This window comes from Trachurus trachurus (genome assembly GCF_905171665.1).
Source record: "Trachurus trachurus genome assembly, chromosome: 12".
Classification (NCBI taxonomy): domain Eukaryota; kingdom Metazoa; phylum Chordata; class Actinopteri; order Carangiformes; family Carangidae; genus Trachurus; species Trachurus trachurus.
This window is the reverse complement of record NC_139908.1, coordinates 27,141,333-27,164,251: the sequence shown is the minus strand read 5'-3', so window position 1 is coordinate 27,164,251 and position 22,919 is coordinate 27,141,333. Positions and strand designations below refer to the sequence as shown.

The window sequence follows — 22,919 nt, the reverse complement described above, 5'->3', positions numbered from 1 at the left end:
ACGCTGACTACAGTTCCACTAATGACCACTAGAGTCTCCCCATAGACCCCCATGTTAAAATGTAGAACTTTACAGCAGAAATAAACGTTTATAGCCTGGTAGGAAAACAGGTTTGGTCTCCACACAGTTCCCTCCTTCATGACGTCCATCTTTATTTACAGACTGCACATCTGAACATGGATATCCACTCAGGTCCATTTATTACCAGCAGTGTAGTGTTGCTCCCTGAGACCCGTTTTTTTCGGCAATCCCGGGAAATGGTCAGTCAATATAATACCGGGCAGGAAAAAAGGATTTTTTTTGGGTGGGGGTATTTTCTAATTATGTTGCCTTATAATGACCTAAACAAATAATATACGCTCAATGAACTGTGTGAAATGTATCATTTTCTTGACATATGATATATGATGCTCCACACCATTGGGGCAGATCCAATTTTCAGAGTCCTCCGTCCCTTCTCTGAGTTACGGGGGGGTCCGTGCAGCAGTATTTGTCCATATAATGGTTGTCAATGGATACCAACTTTCTTCAACATCCAAATACCTACCTAATGAGTGAAATTTGAATTTTGGGTGAACTATCCCTTTAAAGTTGGTACGCTACTTTATAAAAGTGAGTTCTGAGTAATATTAGGCTGTGTGTGCCAGATTTCATCCTCCTATTGAAAGTAAAAACATTTTAATATATGTATTGTTGAATGTATTAATATATAAGCATGAAGTAGCCTTAAAGCTGTATTAAAAGGAATCCTATTATTTGTTTCGGGATTTCCGTGGATTCCCGGTAGGGGGGGCTCTTTTGTTTTTTGTTTTGGAATTGACAAGAGGCAAACACTATGACTTCACAAACCACAGGTTTTCTTAACACCATATGTTTCTCAGTGGCACATGCTTTAATTTAACTCAAATCTCTCTCTGTGGTCACACCCTCTGTTTCTAATTTTATCTATCCCCTTCATCTTTTTTTGTTTCTCTCTTCATTTCATGGGTTTTTATAAAAGTCCATCAAATGTCTCCTTCTCCCTCCCTCTCTCTCTCTTTCTGCCCCCTCTCCCAGTCTCCCATTCCCACCCAGCTATTTCCATATCCATCTTTTATCTCCCCTCTCTTGCTCTTCGTTCTCATCCCGCCTTCCTCTCTTAGAGAAACCTCCATCAAAGACAACAAGCATCAGTAATAATAAATAGTCTTTGAGAGTTTCCCCATGAAAACATCGGGTAATGAAGGTTTAAGAAGCGGTGGCGAGCTGAGTGGCCTCTGCTGCTGGTTTTTCCTGTCACTATCATCTCATTTTGAGGGTTGAAAAACCTCAGAAATGTGGCGTTTTTATGAGAGTAATAAAGGATTTATGTCAGCTGCAGGCTGCTGGTGAGCAGCGGAGGGTCGGCTGTTTAATTCATAAGATGAAACTTGGCGGAGAGTTGGATGCGTTTCATTTATCTCACTTCTACAGCTCATAGTCTGCAGGAAGAGCTAATGAGTCACACATATATACACACACACACACACACAAAAGAGACACGGAGGAGGAGGCACGCCTACATACACTCCTATGGATCTGTGACATCACATACATTTGCATGTGTGACTCTGAGCGGCCAGACTTCATCTAAACTCTTCAACCCAGTAAAACCAAGAAGAAAAAAAAAAGAGTTTTCTGTGTCACTTTTTTTCCTTTCTATATAATTTTCCATCAGTTATCTTTTAATAATATAAAGACTCGTAATGGCTGAAAACAGATAAAACAACGATAATCATAATCATACTAGCCAGTTTATATTGATCAATGTTCATATAAATGGTGATAATACTATATAAAGATTTGGTGTAAAATGATACTTGGACTGCTGCAACTAACACTGTAGTTCTGATGGTGGTTACATTAGTTCCTTATAGATTTCCTGCTCTCAGTGTTAGTACTGTTGAAACTGTTGCTAATGTTAGTGCTACAGTTGTTGCTAATTTAGCTAGCCAACTGATTTGACTGTGACTGCTGCTCCTGTTTTAACTAATTACAAGTACAGCCAAAGCTACTGTTAAAGATACTGATTAAGCGTCTTCCTCTATTGCTGTTAACAAGTAGATCTATTTCTGTTGGTTACCCAACAGAGTCTGTTCACAGCTGCTATTGGCAAAAATCTGGCGATACAATAAGTACTTGAGCATGTGATGAGCCACAAACCTGAACTCTCTGAGATCTGGTGGAGCTGAGGAGTCGATGGCGTCTGAGTTTCAGACCATGTCCACATATAACCACAAACGGCTGAAACCAGAAACTTCTCTCTGTGTTTGGGCCAATCATCCACATCTAAATGGCACTTTTGCTCCTTAAAAACACATATTTTTAGAAACTCTGGGCAGTAGACTTTTCAGAACACTGTTTAGCGTTTACATGTGGAGAAGTAAAGCTATGTTTTTGGTTGCACAGGGTCAGGGTGCCGGACCCGGGGAGTGAGCTGCACATGACATGCGGTGAGCTTCCTGCATGCGTGTTGCACCGAATGCACGTCACTATGCTGTAGCTCTGGGTTGTGAGCGGACTTGATGTGCGTCTACACAGAAGGTTATGGACTTCTGCATGTGAACGGCCCCTTGCAACACCACGTATGATGGTATGATAAACAAAGATTGGCCCAGAAGTCCGCTTTGGTGCATCTATGCTATGATTGGTCAATGCGTTTTTAAAAGTTACGATTATATGGTCGCATTTTTTTTTTTTAAATATTTTTTGGGGGCTTTTTTGCCTTTAATGGACAGGGCAGTTGAGAGAGAGACAGGAAATGGGAGGCAGAGAGGGGGGGAATGACATGCAGGATTCGAACCAGGGTCGCCGGACCATAGCCTCAACACATGGGGCGGGTGCTCTATCAACTGAGCTAAATACCGCCCTAACACACAGCGTTTTTACATTTACTTATGGGCAGAGATTTTATTTAAATGTGCTGATATGAATGTTTTTTCTTTTTCTTTAAATAGCTGGTGAGCTGTTCAACACCGCAGTTGTCAGGATGGCCAGACAGATATCTGAGGATGTTACACATCCCTTAGATTCAGAGTTCCCCTTAAGAAATCCTTTATTCCACAGGCAATACAAGCTGCACCTGGCAACCCCTTAGAGGGCTGTTGCTGTTGTCTATGCCTGTTTTGCACAACATTTCAGTTTGTTTCTTGTTGCTATGTCTTTTATGTGTATGCTGTGGAGTGTTTTGATTGTCTTATGCTTTGTTGTCTTGGAGAGGCCGAAGACACATTTCCACTACGGTGGACAATATAGTCTTTCTATTCTATTCTATTCTATTCTATTCTATTCCATTCTAAAGGAGAGAAAAACTCTGTTTGGTACGTGTGGACTAGGCCTTAAATGCAACGTAAAAATGTCTCATGTTCCCAGTATGAGCATGGCTGATACTGATACTAACAATATAAATAGTGGGTCTGATAACCATCATACACACTAGTCCAGGCACGTGCCATTCAGATTCATACTGAGATGAAAGAGTCAGTGTGCTCTGGTATGATATGGAACATGTTATTTATATGTCCTTCGTATCAGTGTCTTATATGAACACACAGTGTAAAGACAGATCAGTGTGACTGGTGTGTGTGATCGTACCTGTCAGGGATCGAGTGACTGCGCTCTCGTACAGAGGAACTCCCTCTCCGGCATTATTGAACGCCTTCAGGGAAATCACGTAGTGCGAGCTCGGCTCTGAGAGAGAGAAAGAGAGAGAGAGAGAGAGATGGAGAGAAATGTTCAGTTCCACAACGCCACATTTAACTTTTTCCACTCAAGACATGAGACAGTGAGAGCTGTGTCCTCCAGGTTGTTATGTATGGACGCTGCTTCCCTCCCTCCTCCAGTCCTGACACACTCTTTTCACACACATGAAGGCAGCAGATGGATGCCGAGACGTGATGACTGGAGACATATGAGCTGGTTGTCATGCAGCGGTTTGTCCTGCCACCGCTCATCACTCTTGATGTGATGATGCTGCATGTTCTTCTCCTCGTGGCGCCAAATACTCGCATCAGTTAAACAAACACGTCTGCTCCGCTCCCCAGACGCCTCGCCACATGAATTAATGATCACTATGAATTATAAATGCCGTGTACATATGTGCGCCCGCTCCCATGTGTGCATGCAACACGATGGCTGGATCTTATTTTTTCATTACTCGTCTATTATGGGACCGCAGACAGGAATTTTCGTCTGCGTTGGAAAAAAGAAAAAGAAAAAGAAAAAAAAACCCAATTTGTTATTGTCTTCTTTGCCATGCAAATTGCTTGTTGCGGTCACTAGAGAAAGACCTTTTCTTTTCTTTTTTTCAGCCTCTCAAAATTAGATATCCACCTCAAGCAGCTTTCTTATTAAATTCCTTCAAATTACTGGTTCTAATGAAACCGAGATTTCATCATCTTAATGAATTAATGGGACAGGGGAAATCTGTGTCAATACTGGCACATTGTTAGCCAAAAAAAAAAAATCAGTTTCTACGAGAATTTAAAGGGATAGTTCAACATTTTGGCAAATTAGTTTATTTCCATAGTCCCTTTAGTTTTAGGAGTAGGTTTGTTACCTTTAATTGTTAGTGCAAGCTGTCTTTAAATCAGCGGGGCAGAGATGTGAGCTCTGCACTGCTTTCCCTCATCAAACTCATCAAATACAAATTCCAACAACTCCAAAACGCTCTGGTGGACAAGTTGTGACCTGCACATTCACCACGCTATGAAATGATAACAGAACGTTACCAGACAGAGTTGTTTTTGAGGTAAATGCATAACCGGAAATATATTCCAGACACGGCTGCTCGGCAGAGTGACTTCAAAAGCTGTGTGGTGAATGTGCAGGTCACAACTTGTCCACCAGAGTGTTTTGGAGTTGCTGGATTGTGTATTTAGTTTGATGAGGGAAACGTGGAAATTCCGTTTGCTGAGCAGCTCACGTCTCTGCTCCGCCGTTCTAAAAACAGCTTGCACCGACAATTAAAAGTAATGAACCTACTGCTATGACTATAAGGATTATGGCAATCGGAGGAATTCTCATCAGTGTGAAGAGCGTCTGGAGACAGAACTTAAGACTTTATGTTGGCAAACACAACTAGACTGACAGGAGAGTTAGAGAGAGGGAAGTGATGACAGCACACAGCAAAGAGCCAGGGATAGAACAGAGTAATGACTGAGCCTAAGTGGTGAGGTGAGCCCTCGAGGCTTTCCTGCAGCAGATCTATTGATCAGTGAGGTCAATGTAACTTTTTTTTCCTAATCTTTCAGATTGAGATAAAACTGTCTATGAAATGTTAAAGAAATGTTAAGTTCCCTTAAAGGGATAGTTCACCCAAAATTGAAATTTCACTCTGGGAGAAGTTTCAGAGTCCTCCGTGGCTTCTCTGAGTTACAGGGGGTCTCGGCGTAGCAGTGCATGTCCATATAACGGTTGCAAATGGATACCAACTGTCTTCATAACAAAAAGACACACCAAAAAACATCCAAATACCTCCATGCTGCTCGTATGTAATGTCCGTCTTGTATTGAAGCCCCGAAATGCGAAATTGTCCCGAAAAAATTAAATAAGTCTATATTTCAAGCTTGTTTTGTAGCGGAAGCTTCTCGAAGCTCCTCTTCCCGGTTTGTCAAATTTGGACGAACCGGGAAGAGGACAGACCCTGGTTCGTCCAAATTTGACGAACCGGGAAGAGGAGCTTCGAGAAGCTTCCGCTACAAAACAAGCTTGAAATATAGACTTAATTAATTTTTTCGGGACAATTTCGCATTTTGGGGCTTCAATACAAGACGGACATTACATACGAGCAGCATGGAGGTATTTGGATGTTTTTTGGTGTGTCTTTTTTGTTACCAAGACAGTTGGTATCCATTTGCAACCGTTATATGGACATGCACTGCTACGCCGAGACCCCCTGTAACTCAGAGAAGCCACGGAGGACTCTGAAACTTCTCCCAGCCCTTAGTCCACATGAGGGTGAGTAGATAATGAGTGAAATTTCAATTTTGGGTGAACTATCCCTTTAACAGAAATAACTTTCCAATGTTGTGCAAAGCTAGGCTCTTTGATCCGTCACGGTACCGACAGCTCCTCCGTCCTCACCCAGGTTTTCGATGGAGTAGTATCTCTGCTTGCTGTCCACCCTGACCGTCTCAGCATAAGGACTTCCCACTCCGTAGCCGATGATGTAACCACGGACCAGGATGCTGGGGCTGAGGGGCGGAGTCCAGGACATGATGATGCTGTTGGGCAGCGGCCTGACGTGCAGAGAGCTGGGCTGGTCGGGGACCTGACTCTCTGCAAAACCACAAACACACAACATTAAACTAGAGGAAGGAGAAGATAACATGGACATTGTAGTTCTCAGGACTCCTCAGGTCAGTGGATGTGTAGTCCTGGTCCCCTCACCAGCAGGTTGAATTACTATCCTGGTTGGCTGCTACTCAGAGCAGCCTGAGCTAGCAGATGCTAATTAGACGTTGGATGTGTAAGCTCCAATAACACTTTGTGTTATTCCTCAGCATCAGATTAGATCAGATCAGATCAGATTAGCAGGCTTTCAATCTCCAGGGAGAGATGCTCAATGTCACTTTATTGAGTGATAATCCATTGAAATGAGATTTCTGTCTCTTTTTGTGCCGGCCACGAAACACAGTTAGCATGGATGTGTTTGTGTGTTTTCTTTTTTCTTTTCTTTTTTTAATCTCAGAAGCCTCTTCCTGACCAGAACATTCTATTCTGCGCTTCAGCCTCAAGTCATCTTTTCTAATCATTCTACCTGAAATCTTTAGATGAGCAAATTCTGTTGTTGACTTATTTCCTTTCCTTCATTTTCTTTCTCTTTCTTTACCCAACCATCTTTCTTTCTTTCTTTCTTTCTGGTGGTCTAATTAGACTGTAATCCTCATTAAAATTCAACTAACTGGGATAAATGAGAAACGTTGTTGCACATAGATCCTGACTGACTGATGTCATTTTGATGATCTATATATTCATAAGATGTTGTTTACAGCAGCTAATGGTTTTGCTGACAAGAGGATTAACATGTTTTCATACAACCTCTAATTTTCTCACCCTCATATTCATCTAAACAGTATTTAACAGTATTTATTAGTAACAACCTACTGTAAAATCTGACTATATTCAGCATTTGTAATCCATATGCCAGTATTTTGAATTAATATATTGAATAAAAGTATCAGACTAATGCAGTTTGGGCCAGATATGAGGAGGTTTTTGAATATGTATGGATGTATAGTGACTGAGCTGTATTTTAAGTAAATTCCTTGACTATCTGCTATTTACTGCCTAGAAATGATCAAACAGTAACCTCTTGCTTGTACCCTGCCCCTCCCCCACCCTGCCTCCCTCCCCCCTGCTCCTCTGATACAAATCTTCCCTCAATCCATCCATCACAGCCTTTAACTGGTTAAATATTTATGTGCTTGTCGGGACATTGGAGGCATTTTCATGCTGTTCACACACGCGCACACACATACACATACACACACACTCATGTTCTTACCATCCAGGTCATTCTCTGGCGTCTCAGCGCTGAACCATTCAGTGGCTGGACCGGTCCCATTGGCCGTCATGGCTGCAACCTGGAAACTGTACTGACTGCCCTTCTCCAGACCTGAGAGAGAGAGGGAGAGAGTTGATGAGCACAGACACACTGCAGTCTGGTGGCACACTGTTATGTGATGGTCATTAGGCAGAAATATGTTCTCCATCTGTAATGATCAGGTGTTCTTCTCAGTATTTTTTCCACTGAATAACAGCAGCTAGTTTAGTATTTAAAAAATACGGTGATGGCATAAAAGAAGGGTAACAGAAATAACTTTTCCATTTGAGTCTGTAGTTATTTCTAAGTAGTAAATACTTTGGGTTACTTAAAGGGATAGTTGGCCCATTGCCATAATCCCTATAGTCATAGCAGTAGGTTCGTTACCTTTAATCGTCGGTGCAAGCTATTTTTAGAACGGCGGAGCAGAGCCGTGAGCTGCTCAGAGCTACTCTACGGAGGCTCATGGGATTTCTTGGTTTCCCTCATCAAACTCATCAAATACACAATCCAACAACTCCACAACGCTCTGGTGGACAAGTTGTGACCTGCACATTCACCACACTATGAGATAATAACACAACGTTACCAGACAGAGTTGTTTTAGAGGTAAATTCATGCAAAACCGCTGATGTGCGTTGCGTTCAGGGACAGTTTTTCAGCAAGCAGTGTCTGCATTTGCCTCTAAAACAACTCTGTCTCATAACGTTCTGTTATTATCTCATAGCGTGGTGAATGTGCAGGTCACAACTTGTCCACCAGAGCGTTTTGGAGTTGTTGGATTGTGTATTTGATGATTTAAGGAACCAGAGTGTCCTCCTTTTAACAGTGGGCACAGTGTATTTAGTTAAGTACCATTTGGGTTTATTTTCATTTATTTATTAGACTTTTTGTAGAGAGACCATGTGCAATATTGAGCATAAATGTTGCCATTTAATACATTATATCAGAGTTAGCTCAGAGCTAATTTGTATCTGCAGTGTTTTGGCAGGACACAACAATAAAGCACATGAGTAACACTCAATCTACACAAAGAGTACTGTCAGACTTATACACAAGCAACAGAAAAACAGCACAATATGACAATATGATATGAGACTGAGAGTTTTTTTCATTCTAAAACTGGACATTGAGCTACAGTTTGTTCCACTGAGTTGTTGCTCTGAGCTCTGACTGCCCAAAGCTAGTGCAGGAGGGTATGGAACTGCCTCTTGTTGTTAGGAAGCACTGAGTGTGTTGGGTTTGTTTCATTGTTTCTTTTGAATGAATGAACAGCAACAGTGAACAGGAGGTGGTGGTGGATGACAGGTGTACTTAGGTTGTGTTTTGACACATCACAGACTTAAATAAAGCTGTGTGGCTGTGAACATTCCTTCAGTATTAACACATTGTGACTTGAAAAATATGCAAGTTGACAAAACATCCTCATTATATTAATAGAAACAGCCTGCAGTGGGATTTTAGTTATTGAAATCTAATTTTGTATTCCATCAATAAAACGATCTGGTTATTGCTGACAGCAAAGCTTCCAGCATATGGATCGGATTCTAAACACACACAAACGGCACACACACACACACACCTGTCACTGGGGAATGAATCCTTGCATGGACAGACAGGTGAAGATAACCATCAGTGGAAAAATAATGAAAAGGAAGATCAGTTTCATTCAAATCCTGCAAACCTCAAATTGAAATTATAGCTGGTGGCAGTTTGAATGGGCACAGACACACACACACACACACACACACACACACACACACACACACACACACACACACACACACACACACACACACACACACACACACACACACACGGATATAAATTGATGCAAATGGAGACCGTTTTGCAGGACAAAAACACACACACACACAGTTGCCATGGTATTACCCATGCACACACATCACAGACATGTGCATTTAACACACACACAACCACACACACATTAAGGATGTGAGTCTATTCTTTGTCTATCTGAATGTCGTCATTGGACGACTTTATCAGGATCAGACAGGATGTTTTTTTTCCTTATATGGAAACTATATGTTGTGTTTTGGTGCCAAAGTGAACAGTAAAAGCCTGATATTTGTTAACCCTTTGTTTTAAGTACCACTGTGACACTAACTGGCTGATTGTACATTCATCTATTCAAACTAGGGCTGTCATAGTTAACGTGTTAATCGCAATGCGATTAATTAAAAAAAAATAACGCGTTAAATTTTTTAAATCACGGCCCATTTTTTCCTCTACTGGACTGGAGTGTCCAGTAGAGGAAGGAGGTACCGCCACCTACTGGTGGCGGTAAGGCACCTTCAAGTTGGTTGCCAACCGCCACTAAGCTCCCAAGACTAGGAAGAAGAATGAGAGCGGATATGTGTGGCGGCCTGCGAAAACCCGTCGGAAGTCACTCAGTACGTTTACATGACACTTGAAAAAACCGAATTATTGCCTTAATCCGACTATAACTGGACAACTGAAGTGCATGTAAACACCTTAGTCCGACTGAAATCGGAGTTGAGAACTCCGATTAAGACACCCAGATAATGCGATTGGAATTTGATTTTCTCCGTCATGTATACAGCTTAGTCGGAGTATAACTGGACAATGCATGTGCGTATGCTCCACAACCGTAGAGACAGCACAAAGTGGAGCAGAGAAGCCGCCCGAACCATAGACTGTAAAGTAAAGAAAAAAACCCAACGTCAGCGCTGATTCAATGCATTTCACACAGCGCGACCAGCAAGAGTGTTTTATTAAAAAAGAGAGAGAGAGAGAAAAAGGAAGCCCGTATCCTATTCTCAGGGCGCATCCAGCCCAGACTGGCGCGTCTGGTCAGGAACTGCAGTTGAGAATTTATTATTAAGCTACTAAGTTGTTTATATTCAGTTTTTTAGGAGGTGACAGAAAAGTCAACAGGACAGGCGGCGTATTAACCTGCTGAACAACGGGTGACGCCGCATGAGGGGGCGGACCCCGTCAGTTATTCGATTTTTTCAGTTGCATGTATATTGAGACAAGGACAGAAGTCCGACTTGACGCCAAAATCGAATTTTGAGCATAGCTCGATTAAAGACCCACTCCCATGAAAATCGTGTTTTTGGTGCTTTTCACATGTTCCTGTGGCAGAAAAGGAAGTGCAAAATTGCATTTCTGAGTTTTTCTGCCTTCAAACTGCTGTGAACCAATGGCAGACGCAAACTGGCAGTTTCAGGGAGACTGGAGCTGACGTGTCACAGCTCCAGGGGAGGGCACTAGTGCTACAAGCTCCCGCCCTGCTCTGCATCTGGCTCAGAGGTGAAAGGGTTGACAGCTTGGTGTAGCTGTCAAGATATAACAGGTATAGCTCACCTGGTAGAGCAGCTTGCTCTGTGAGCAAGGACTATGCTCCAGTCTGAGATTGAATCCCAGTGTGGAGTTTTACGCTGAACGCGCTGAATCTGTAATTGTACAATGTCCAGCTGTCAGCGAGCGGGGGGTGGGGTGCGAGGAGGTGGCTGGGCGGGGCAGAGCAGCGCAGTCTCCGCCCACCCTCCAGAGGTGCATTACTAATGTGCATTGCTAACGAGCTGGTTTTAAAATGGCCGAAAAGGGTCGCGGGAGTGGGACTTTAAGCTCTGCATGTAAACGTACTGACTGAGTTCTAATGTGGCAAATAGCCAAAATAGGTGGAAAAGTACTATTTCCACGATTTTTATATTTTGTGTGATTCTGGTACTTTGAACTCCCTACTACATCGTGGTGAATAAATATTTTAAGAAAACAAAATGGAAAGTACTTATTTTTATGTTTTTGTGGCGAGTAAAGCGTTTCATTTTCAGCTGAGTTACGCTAGGTTAGCGTCTGTTCCCGTACCACGTGATTACACGCAACCTATACGGTCCCTTCTTGTCATAGAGGCACCATTCAATGACCCTCAGAAAGCAGAAAATCACACGATTCAGATACAGTTTACAGCTAATCTCTATCATAAACGGTTCAGAAGCTGTTTAATGTTTTGTAAAACACTCGTCTTTAGAGGGTTAAAACAGCAACGTTCTATTTAAAGCCATTTTTCTCACTTTTCAGTTTTTTGGTCATAATAGATTAAAATGCCCATAACTTTTGATCTGAAAGGGCTATCTCAGTTATTCAAACAGTTATGAATAGCTGAAAACTTCTAGTTTATGGAAATATCAAAATTCCCAGGCCACCACACATATACATCCATGTACCAGAGCTCTGAGCAGTGTTGACGACTTTCTCGCTAAATCTGGCGACTTTCTAAACCCTCTTCGCAACTTTTTTTTTTTGTTGTCAAAAAGCGACCCGAAAAAATGCGATTAATCGCGATTAGAAAAATGAATCGTTTGACAGCCCTAATTCAAACCCTGTGTTAGAGCAACATGACACAAAGTGCAGGAGCAGCTGTTGTAGACAATGATGAACACAGCCTCACCTGTGAACAGGTACCACAAGTTGTTGGGTTCGATGGCCTCTTGGTCTCCACGGCGACCGGTCTTCCTGTACTTGATCTTATAGGCGGTGATGATGCCGTTCTGGGTGCTGCGCAGAGGCGGTTGCCATGACACCTTGATGCTCTGAAAGATAATTAAGGAAAATATAGGTCAACCAATTAAACTGTGAAAGAGCGTCTGAGCGTGGATGTGGACTGTGGACAGACAGTCTCATGTCCACGTCCTTCATCGGAGGAGGAAGACTTTCAGATGGCGTCCAGTCTCTTTTGTAATTGTTCATAGTCATTTGTTGTTTACACACCGTCACCTCTTCCCATCGTCACACACATACAGGATAAAGTGAAGGCAGCATTCTGTGTGAGTGTGTTTGTGTCAGAGCCCAGAGTGACTGTACTGTAAATCTGATCAGCCCCTCTGGCTTCTGCTGTGTGTCTGTCTCTTCGGATCAGTCTGATACTGATCTGGGGTCTGTGCCATGAAGAGAGATAAAATGTGTTATCGAGCCATCTTCAGGCTTATCTGGAGGTTTCCTCTCATTAACCAGTCTGGATGTGAGAGCCGGTCAACAGAGGAGGGGTGGAAACCAGCGGAGTGGTCCAGTCCAGGTGATCCGGTTCGGTCCAGCTCAGCGAAGCCAGATGAGCCCACGAGAACCAGACTGAGCTGGACCTGCTCCGTGGTCTCTGTTCACTGAATCGTTCTGCTGAAAGGCTGCAGTCGGTTGAGTTTCACTGTGCTTGTGTTTGCGCATTGTATGTATTTCAATGTGCGTGTGTTTGTACGTATGTTTGTGCGTGTGTGTGTGTGTGTGTTGTATGAATTTTAATTGCTTTATTTGCATGTTAACAACCCACCTCTGACACAAACACTCACACACACACAGCAGATGTTTGCTCTGCTCCCTGTGTGAGGCAGCTGCCATCAACCATCCTGCTGATATCCTGAGTGTGTGTGTGTGTGTGTGTGTGTGTGTGTGTGTGTTAGGTATTAATGGATGAAGATAAATGAATGAAGGAAGACGAGGATCTGTGGCATACCAATGTGTGTCCTCTGCTCTCTGTGTAGGTGGAGTGTGTTTCTTTGTGTTTTCACCACTGTTTCATTAATTCACAATAGCCACTAGCTGATAAAGAACTCATTCTCTACATAACGGTGCTGTACACATGAGGCAGAGTCCCTACAGTCAACAGTTACTCTCCTCAAAGTCTCTCTGAACTAAACTAAGGCCCGCGGGTCATATGCGGCCCGTTGGGTTTTTTAATCCGGCCCGGTACAAGATTGTCTAAATTATAACAAAGACCACAAACTTTGATGCACTGGTAAAAAAGGATGAGCAACAACGCTGCTCCACTGGAACTGGATGCAATTTGAATGTAAGTTTTCTTTCACTTTGAGGTCATGGATTTTACATGTCAATTATTATTTTTTTTTTTTTTTCAGTGTTGGCAGGTTTGTTTAATAGATAGATTAGATAGATTAGATAGATAGATAGATAGATAGATAGATAGATAGATAGATAGATAGATAGATAGATAGATAGATAGATAGATAGATAGATAGATAGATAGATAGATAGAGCCTGAAAATTACAGATTTTTTTGTCAATTCTCACATTTTGGGGCCAGAAGGCAAGACAAACACCCAGATATATGTTAAAGAGCCTTCAAAAAGTATGTCCCCTTTAATCAACATATTAGGTCTGATCAACCTATCTTCATCGACAGGTTATGTTACGATAGAATGCAGATGTTTCAGAAAATCACAGACCCATATCAAACCTCAACTTTTTCTATACAGTTTGAGAATGTGCTGGCTAACCAGTTATGAAACTATTTGGATGGGAGTGGTCTGCTTGAGGATTGAGGAGTCCATGATGGCACAGAAACAGCTACTGATGTTTTCTCTTCACATCCATAGACACTGAACTGTCTCCATGCTTTTAGATCTTAGTGCCAACTGACTATAGAAACTAGAACATGTCGGTGGCATTAAAGGATCTCCACTAGGCTACAGTCTCAGTCTCTTGCATCAGCACTTATGACCTTATAGTATATGCTTCCTTTAGGCAATATAATACATTACATTTCCATTGTTATGCAGATGACACCCAGACCTGGATGAGCAGCAATTTTTACTTTTTACCTCAGACAAAACTGAAAAAAGTTGGTCCCATAAACCTCAGGAACAAATTATCTGCTTATCTCGAATCCTCCGAAACCTTTTAGCCAAACAAACAAAAAGCTCAGCAACGCCCCCCAACGTCTGAACATCTGATGTTTCATATTCTGTAGTTAAAATTAAAGGCTGGTGATAATTCTGAGCGGGAATGCACACACACATGCAGCCTGGGAGTGATAGTGTGTGTGTGTCCCTCCATCATCTGTGGTGGAAGTCACCGGGCCAGTGAGCAGTTTAGATATTCAGCCAGTGTTACTGTGACGATGGCCACCGAGGAATTCATTAACATTTAGCTGCACCTGTTCTCTCTGCTGCTCCTCATCCTGCTAATTGATTACAGCAGAACTGATTACTGAGATGTGGGGGTGGGGGGTTGTGTGTGTGTGTGTGTGTGTGTGTGTGTGTGTGTGTGTGTGTGTGTGTGTGTGTGTGTGTGTGTGTGTGTGTGTGTGTGTGTGTGTGTGAGAGTTGGGGGTGGTGGAGGGAGAGGAAAAGAGAAGGGGAAAAATTTAATAAATTTGCATGTCAGCCAAATTCCTCCATACTCTCTCTCCTCTCTCTCTGGTCAGGTGTCACCATACACTTCATTACCTAATTATCCACTTTGATAGGACACGGTTGGATGTGAGGTCTCCATGGAAACAATACAGGGGTTACATTCATGTTGGAACATCTCCCACAGAGCCACAAAGAGGCAAACCATCCATGAAGGAGGACAGCGTCGTCACAGAGACCGTCTACCTGGAGGAAAAACACTGCTCGGCTGCACCGCAACAACAACCCTCCTCTTTTCATGACACTGTTAGGCCAATTCATCTAATCAATGTGTTAGCTGACAATTACAATACTGTTTGCTGCTGCTATTACTGCTGCTACAACTTGTGCTGCTGGTTAGAAGCCATTACAGATGCTGTTACAGTGGCCTAAAGGAAATAGAAGGGCCAACAGAATGCAAACGCCACAACACAAACACAAAAAGCAACAACACAAATGCAAAAGTCAACAACACAAATTCTGATTATGCATTATGCAATGATGTGAACGATGAGCCGTTAATTTCATTGGTTCTGGTTGGTTGCTGGGGGAAAATAAGTGCTGGTGGATAGACAGACTATTCTAACTGGGAAAGTTTGAGCAGTATGTGTTGTTACTTGTCAGACTGATACTGTAAAGCCGTTAGGGGTGGGAGAAAAAATTGATTCACATAAATATCACAATATCTTTTTTGACGATTTTTAAATCGATTTTTTTTTTTCAAAAATCGATTTTTTTTTTTTTTTTAAATATTGTGCAATGTGCATTTGTTAGCATTTTTTACATACAGAGAGTCCAGGTTTAATGACTAAGAGTTTAAGTTCACTTTATAATGGAGTGTGTTAATTTATAGGCTCCTACAGTATTTGTGTGCAGATAAATGTTAAAAATGCAGACTAAAAATCGAGAAAATCGGCAATATCATAGAATCACAATTTCAATCGAATCGCCATCCAAAAAATCGTAGAAGAATCGAATCGGGAGAAAAGCATATTGTCCCAGCCCTAAAAGCCGTGTATGGATAGAGTGATTTGTGATATTAAAGGAGACATATTCTGCCCCCTTTCCACAAATTAAAATAGTTCCCACGTGTCTTAAAGACATGTCTGTGTCATACTTTGGTCAAAATCGCCCAAGGATCAAACATCACAGCTCTTTTCATCCTCTCAAAACAGCCCTGTACAGAACAGCTGGTTTCAGTGCCTGTCCCTTTAAATGCAAATTAACCACTGCTTGCCCCGCCCCTTCTACTGGTACCAGGTAGGGGTGGGGTTATGCAAATTTGAAAAGACAACAGCTCGTAAAACCACATAAATTTCAACCTAGGGAGCCTGAAAATTACTGATTTTTTTTGTCAATTGTCACATTTTGGGGGCGGAAGGGAAGACAAACACCCAAATATATGTTAAAGAGCCTTCAAAGCCCTTTAAACTGATGTAATATGTCCCCTTTAAACTAATGTTAGGGTAAGAGAGGATTTACTATATTGAACGTTCACTCTCTGAAGATATTGTGTATTTTTAATGCATTAAAGAAATGTAAAAGCAGCACTACAGTGGGTACTAGTTTCATTTGGACGTTTCCCTCACGGAAAGCGTGATTCACGCGTTGCGTGAAATTGTAGGTCACACTGTAGCCACTAGGTGGAAGCATCGTACTGAGATGCAGCTCAAAAGATTTGGGGGTAATTCCACGTTTGACCACAACGTAGCTGCAATGGAGAGTGGCGCTGTTCATATGCCATAGGTACTTAATTTGCAGCTGTGGTCGAGAGAGCTAGAGAGTGGATGGAGAGAGGGACCGCTACGCCGGTCAATCAGATCAATGTTGTTGTTTTATTGTTTCACAGTGGTTACAGTAGCCTACGTTCAACAGGATCAGTGGTTCTCAGCCTTTTGGGGGTCCCCTGCATATTTTTGATCTCTCCTGTAGCCTGGCTGGGTGGCTCCAAGTTTGAGTAGTTTGAGTTCTGCAAGTTCTGGTGAATGTAACAATCCACTCATAGCCCACGATCGCTACGTCTGTGCCAGCAGCCTGGACCCGATGCTGCTGGACTCACGAGCGGAGCAATAATGCACATCTGTCAGCAGCTGCTCTTGAAGGGACAGATTAGATGCTGATTTTGTTAACAGTGACTTTGTTGCATCCAAACATTTAGCATATCTGTCGGGTGCTGTCTCTTATCCGGTACAAAGTGGGAGATGACAGAACTACTTTAATCGAGGGAAAGCTACATTGTTGCGAGTTGACTCCGGCCGGCGTGTGCACATGCACTAAGCCTGTGAATATTCTCATTTGTCCCGGACTCCCGGTCATAGTTATCTCAAGGAAATTTAAATCGAATGCAACTGGACTTGGTTATTTGTCTAGGTTTCACCTCTCATCCAAGAGGCTGAAGCATCTTGGATTACAAGTTACAGTTGCATTCGATTTAAATTTCCTTGAGATAAGTGCACACTGTTTCTGCTGTCAATCCGGTCATAGTTCATTTGTAACGTGTTTTCTTCATTCTTCATTAGGCTAATGTTAACACTAGAACCACCCAGATGGTCTCACACAGGCGTTTGTGTTTTTCTTACGTAAATGACTTTGTTTACATTAAAACTACAGGTCTCTCAGTCCGTGACTTTTCCATGTGTGATGGTTTCTGAAGCTACAACTTACACAAATGAAACATTCGATTTCTGGGCATTTATACTATAATATAATACTATATATAATAGGCTATATAGCTTATTTTTTTCTTCAATTACTGTTTTCATCTACAGTTATATTTATCATAATATGCCCAATTCGGGAGGGAGAGAGGGGGGGGGGTGCCGCGGTCACGTTACATAATGTAACAGTTTCCAGAAAAATACAAAACAGGATATTTATTCATGTTACCCTCTGTTTAGGTAGATAAAGGTCTCAGTCACATTTGAATAAAAATAATGCAATTAGGCTAAATATCATAGGATCTTTTTTTTTAAAGATAGGCCTATTTTATTTTTAGTTCCATAATTCAGAGATGATTTTCACTTAACGAAATGAAACGAAACAATGAAGCCTACAGTTTTGTCCTCCGGCTTATGAAAAGTGTGAGGAGAGGTAGCTATTGTAAGAACCGGTTTTTCTAAGCTGACTGAACAGCTGTGTGAAGTTCTGTGGGGGGCAGGGCTGTAGCCTACTTGAGTGAAGTATCCACAAGCACACCTATTGATCAGAGATAAATGAAGGTGCTAATGTGTCGCTGATGTGTCTATGGTCCTACATACCGCTGCATATAAACCCCACTGTAGCGATTTTCACCTATAGCCTCACTTTCAATAAAACACACACTAGCATTCTATAGCCTAATTGCAATCAGTGAAATATATGAAATCAATATAAAACACAATTTAAATATGAGAGTTGCTGTTGCTCTAGTTTAGTAGCGCTGCAGCTGCATTTGCCGTGCGCCCCTGTCTGTATGTGAACCTGTGTCTGTCTATGTGCAGGCAGAGATCAGAGATGGTGTTTTTTTTTTAATAACCATGCACCATCTCTCATCTCCGCCAGTCAGCCTCTCAACCTGCCGCCTCTCTCGCGTGCGGTGCCCGCACGTAAACACACGTGCCGTGGACACATTTATTTATTTATTTATTTTTTCTGTGGGAAACACTGATCAAGCTGTGCGTACGCACAACTCTCCGCAATATTCCATTGATACATCACACCGGACCCAAGAATGGTGCGGACATGAACACACCTCATATTCCACCCCCAGAATGCCTCACAACCATATATGGTCAGCACGTGCATAATTAAGTAGCCATGTGCGCTCTGTGGAGCGACAACAAAGTGACAACAAAGACAACGGGCGGAATGATGCTTCGGCGGACCTGCCCTCGCTTTTGAGGTTGGTTGTGAGAAAAATGCCTGCTGTCCAGACAACTGTGTTTCTTTTAAAGCACCCCTGCATTACACAAACACACACATACGGTATATATAGCCGCACATATAGGCTATATCAGTGATCGCCTCTGGGCTGGTTGCTCCTGCCCGGTCTGTACACTCCGCTCATCCTCACTTCAGCACCTGTCCTGGGCTGCACAGTGTCGGCTCGGCTCGCTCCTCGTTTTAAATGACTTTTAAAAGTAGCATAAACAGCCTACTGTTCTCTGATTACTCATACGCGTATTTAGTTAGGCTATACGTTGCATTATTATTAGTTATAGGCCTACTTCATTCAATCAAAAAAAAAAAGGACGGTGGAGCGAGCCAACACAGCTGCTGAAGTGGGGAGAGGAGTGGAGAGACTGGGCGTCCGCAGGGTTTTTGCAACTTGCGGATCAGTAAGGGTCTCCTGATACCTGTGCGGGCCAGGACCGCGGAGGTCAGCGAGACAGAGAACAAGTCCGCCCCGGCTGTAGGCTAGTAATGCCTTGAGGAACGCACGTATCATTCCACCGCCGCATGCCGCCACAGAGTGAAGCCTCTTTCCCCAGAAGGAGGTCCAGGTTGAACACAATTAATAAACGCAGGTCCCAAATAAACGCAGGTCCCTAATAAACGCCTGTTGATTTGAGCGATTTAAGCAAATAAACGCCCGGGCCTACATTTGGTGTTTTACGGTAGGCTATTGCCCGTTCATTCATGAGAAATCATCCAGCTACACTCTCAGTCAAACAAGGTGGGGAATGAACACTACTGTAGCCTACAGTAGTTGGCTCATTTTAAAAACACACCGGCAGCATCACCCACTGAGTTAATTAACTGCTGTGTAGAAAACCACGCTGTGGTCCGTAATCGCAGTGCAGATGGGTGTGTTTGGAGCTGACAAGAGGATCGATAAAAGAGAGTGAGACGTATAGCTGCCGTCGTTACATTTTTCTCATGGAAAAACTATAGGCTACTGTATTATTATTATATTGCATTCCCCATTCGTGTTCACTTCTCCGTGCTGCTCTCTTATAGAGGCGCTCTGCTGCTCACAGATGCCACCTGGCGGTTGTTTGGGCACATTGCAGCTTCTGGTGAAAACACAATTACTCCTCCACAAAAAATCCGCGTGAGCCTCCCGTGACTCACGCGTGAATCTCGCGTGAAACCGTCCAAATGAAACTAGTACCCACTGTACATGTAGTCGGTCAGAGGAGTCATTTCTTTGATGGAATAATGGAGCAGAATCTTCAGTTACCTCAGTTGGATAGAAATGACAGTTATTGTGATCACAGCGGCGGGAATCTAATACACTGATGGACACACAATATCTTGTCAGTGCAAAAGAGGACACAGCTGACAGATACAATTGCTTTCAATATATACACTGATCAGACATAACATTCTGGCACCTGTCTAATATTGTGTCGGTCCCTTTTGCTGCCAAATACACAACAAACTGCACTGCACTGTGTGTTGTGACAGCTTTCTAACAGTCTGTTGGATGGATAACCTTCTCTCCCCACATGTATCACTGAGCCTGTGGCCGCTTCACCACCGTTCCTTCACTGGACCAACTTTTGATAGATCCTGTCAGTGGTCATGATGTCATGTCTGAATGGTGTATGTAATACTTAACCTGACATTGTGCGTGAAACAAAGCTGCATGATGTTATGTGATGTGCTCTTTCTATTGAAAAGCATATGTTTCTTTGACAGTCATTGTGTTCTATCTGTCAGCAGATACTGCCCCCCCTGGCAATAGGGTTCAATGGAACTGATGGATCACTGCACAAGTTGTGTTGGGGTTTAACTTATGTTGTGGTTTAAGCTGCATTTGTGTTGTTCCTATGAGTTAGCGTTGTGGCCTTTGTATGCTGTTGATCCTTCTGGGCTACGTAGCTCGTATCGTTTCTGTCACTGCTTCTATTTATAGTTGATTCTAATTACAAACTATAAACACTACTGAACAACACTAACAAATGTTATAGCAGGTGCTAGGGCTGTTCGATTACGATTTTAAATCGATTAATCGAACAGCCCTAGCAGGTGCAGGCAGTAATAATCCAAAAACTACTACACCCTAACATGTTTGTTGCGCTTGCAGTACAGCGGTCACATGAAGTGACATGAGTGAAGGTTTTTTTATTTATATATTTCATCATGTGGGCCAAGTTAGTGAGACCTCCTAGTGCAGGTTAAAACAGTAGTACCACCTCTTTATTTACCTTTAAAGGAGACATATTATGTCCCTTTTTCACAGATTAAAATAGTTCCCAGGTGTCACATGTTGTCTGTGACATGCTTCGGTCAAAATCCCCCAAGGATCAAACATACCACCACTCTTTATCTGCTCAAAAAGTCCTGTTCAGAACGGCTGGTTTCAGTGTCTGTCCCTTTAAATGCAAATGAACCACTGCTTGCCCCGCCCTCTTCTACTGCTACCAGGTAGGGGTAGAGCACTGGTAAAGAGAGTAACGACACGCATTGGTCAAATAGAAGCGCCTCCTGATGGCGGAATATGGGTATTGCCAAAGCGCCCAAGAACTGACAACTCATTGTTGGTGAATGAGCAAGTGTGGTATTTTCAATAATTTAAGGACATTTATAGATCACCCACGTTAATAGCATCATTGAGGATCCTTTACAGATAAATATGAACACATAGGCGAGTAAAACAAAAACAAACAAAAAAACAGTTACCAGTTAACATTAATGTTTCAATCTACATTTTGTAATAAACAAATTATAAGTATAATTTGATATGGCCAAGACACCTGAAAACAAAAACACGGCCGTTTTCATCCATTTACAAGCAAGTGGGCAACACACATACATTGGAGTGAATGAGTTTTCTGGGCGCTTTTGCTATACCCATATCCTGCCACTCGGGGCGCAAAGCCCTTACCACGGGAGGCAATGGTGGTGTCCTTACTCTCTTTTCCAGTGCTCTAGGTAGGGGTGGTGTTATGTAAATTCAAAAACTAATGACATCATTGGAAGACAACTGAGGGAACAGCTCATAAAACCACATGGATTTTAACTTAGGGAGCCTGAAAATTACAGATTTTTTTGTCAGTTCTCGCATCTTGGGGGCCAGAAGGCAAGACCTTTCAGCTACTCAACAGTCTTTCACTAACCTCCACTAAAAGGCTGTGACTGCTGATGTGAGCCCTGATCTCTGGTGTGAAAATCATGTGTTTTGTTCATCCATCCCAAACCTTCACCACCTCCTGGCTCTGCTGCTGTTAGGAAATATCACACTTCATTCACCTCAAGAATAAAAACCACTGCGTTCAAATGTTCCCTATAAAACCTATTAACTTGTGTATAATGTTACCTCCTAGGAAACATGATTGCACTCTTGTACTGCTGCTGTAATTTTATGCCTCCATGCCGATGACAGCGGGAACAGAGGTATTATGTTTTCATGAATGTTCTGCAGAACACAATATTTATATCTTTATATTACTAAGTATTTGATATATGAGTAGTATTAAGTCGCAGAAAAGAGCACTAAGAATAATGTACAATGTTAAATTCAGGGAAAATATGAATGGGTTGTTTGTAAAGTCAGGGCTGTTGAAGCTCAAAGAGTTGGACATATTGGGGACGATGTTAGTTGTGTTCAGACAAAAAGTCGACATTTTCCTGCAAATCTGCAGAAGTATTAGTTTCACGGGACGACAGTCATAGAAAGAAATTTTAATTCCAAACACCAAACTGCAAAGACTAATTTAAAATTTGTATTTCTGTGGTTTGTAGAGTAGAAGAAAAGAGGTGCACAGATATTTCTCAGTTTAAGAGGATGTTTAAGCAAAGAATAGGGAAGTTCTATCAAAAACATGTTGTAATGAAAAAGATGAGTTTTTTTTATTTATATATTGTTGGCTGTAAACCGGTTCATTATAATGGCATTTCATCTAATGTAAGCGTTTTTTCATCTAGTGGTGCGGTTGCATATCTGAACGTATTCTTGATGTTGCATTCAGGTGAAATCGGGCAGACGTCAGACAGACAACTGATGCTGCATGTAACAGGATAAACAAGCGTCTATGTAAACAAGTGGTCCGCCAGCATGAGGCAAAACAATACAGGCCTGACAATATGTTGTCATGGTGATGTCGTATTGTTTACCTGACCCACGTTTTACCGTCTTTCTCTCGTGGAGTAAAATGACATCCGGTTGGTTTGCCGACAGCCATCTGCCTGACTGCACCTGAATGCAACACCAGTGCCTCCGTCCTTCCTCACACTACACAGTGGTGACAGTTTCAACAGGC

At 42.3% G+C, this 22,919-nt stretch overlaps 1 protein-coding gene across 1 annotated transcript in view; it reads right to left on the bottom strand.

Annotated features, from left to right (window-relative positions):
- dcc (DCC netrin 1 receptor) overlaps positions 1-22,919 on the bottom strand; it is a gene marked incomplete at both ends in the record, with an annotated part of 386,320 nt that overhangs the window by 119,236 nt on the left and 244,165 nt on the right. The window contains 4 exons of the mRNA XM_083983745.1: positions 3,613-3,708; positions 6,103-6,297; positions 7,526-7,636; positions 12,003-12,144. Of these exons, the coding sequence (XP_083839871.1) occupies positions 3,613-3,708; positions 6,103-6,297; positions 7,526-7,636; positions 12,003-12,144 (544 nt within the window). The remainder of the gene's footprint in view (positions 1-3,612; positions 3,709-6,102; positions 6,298-7,525; positions 7,637-12,002; positions 12,145-22,919) is intronic.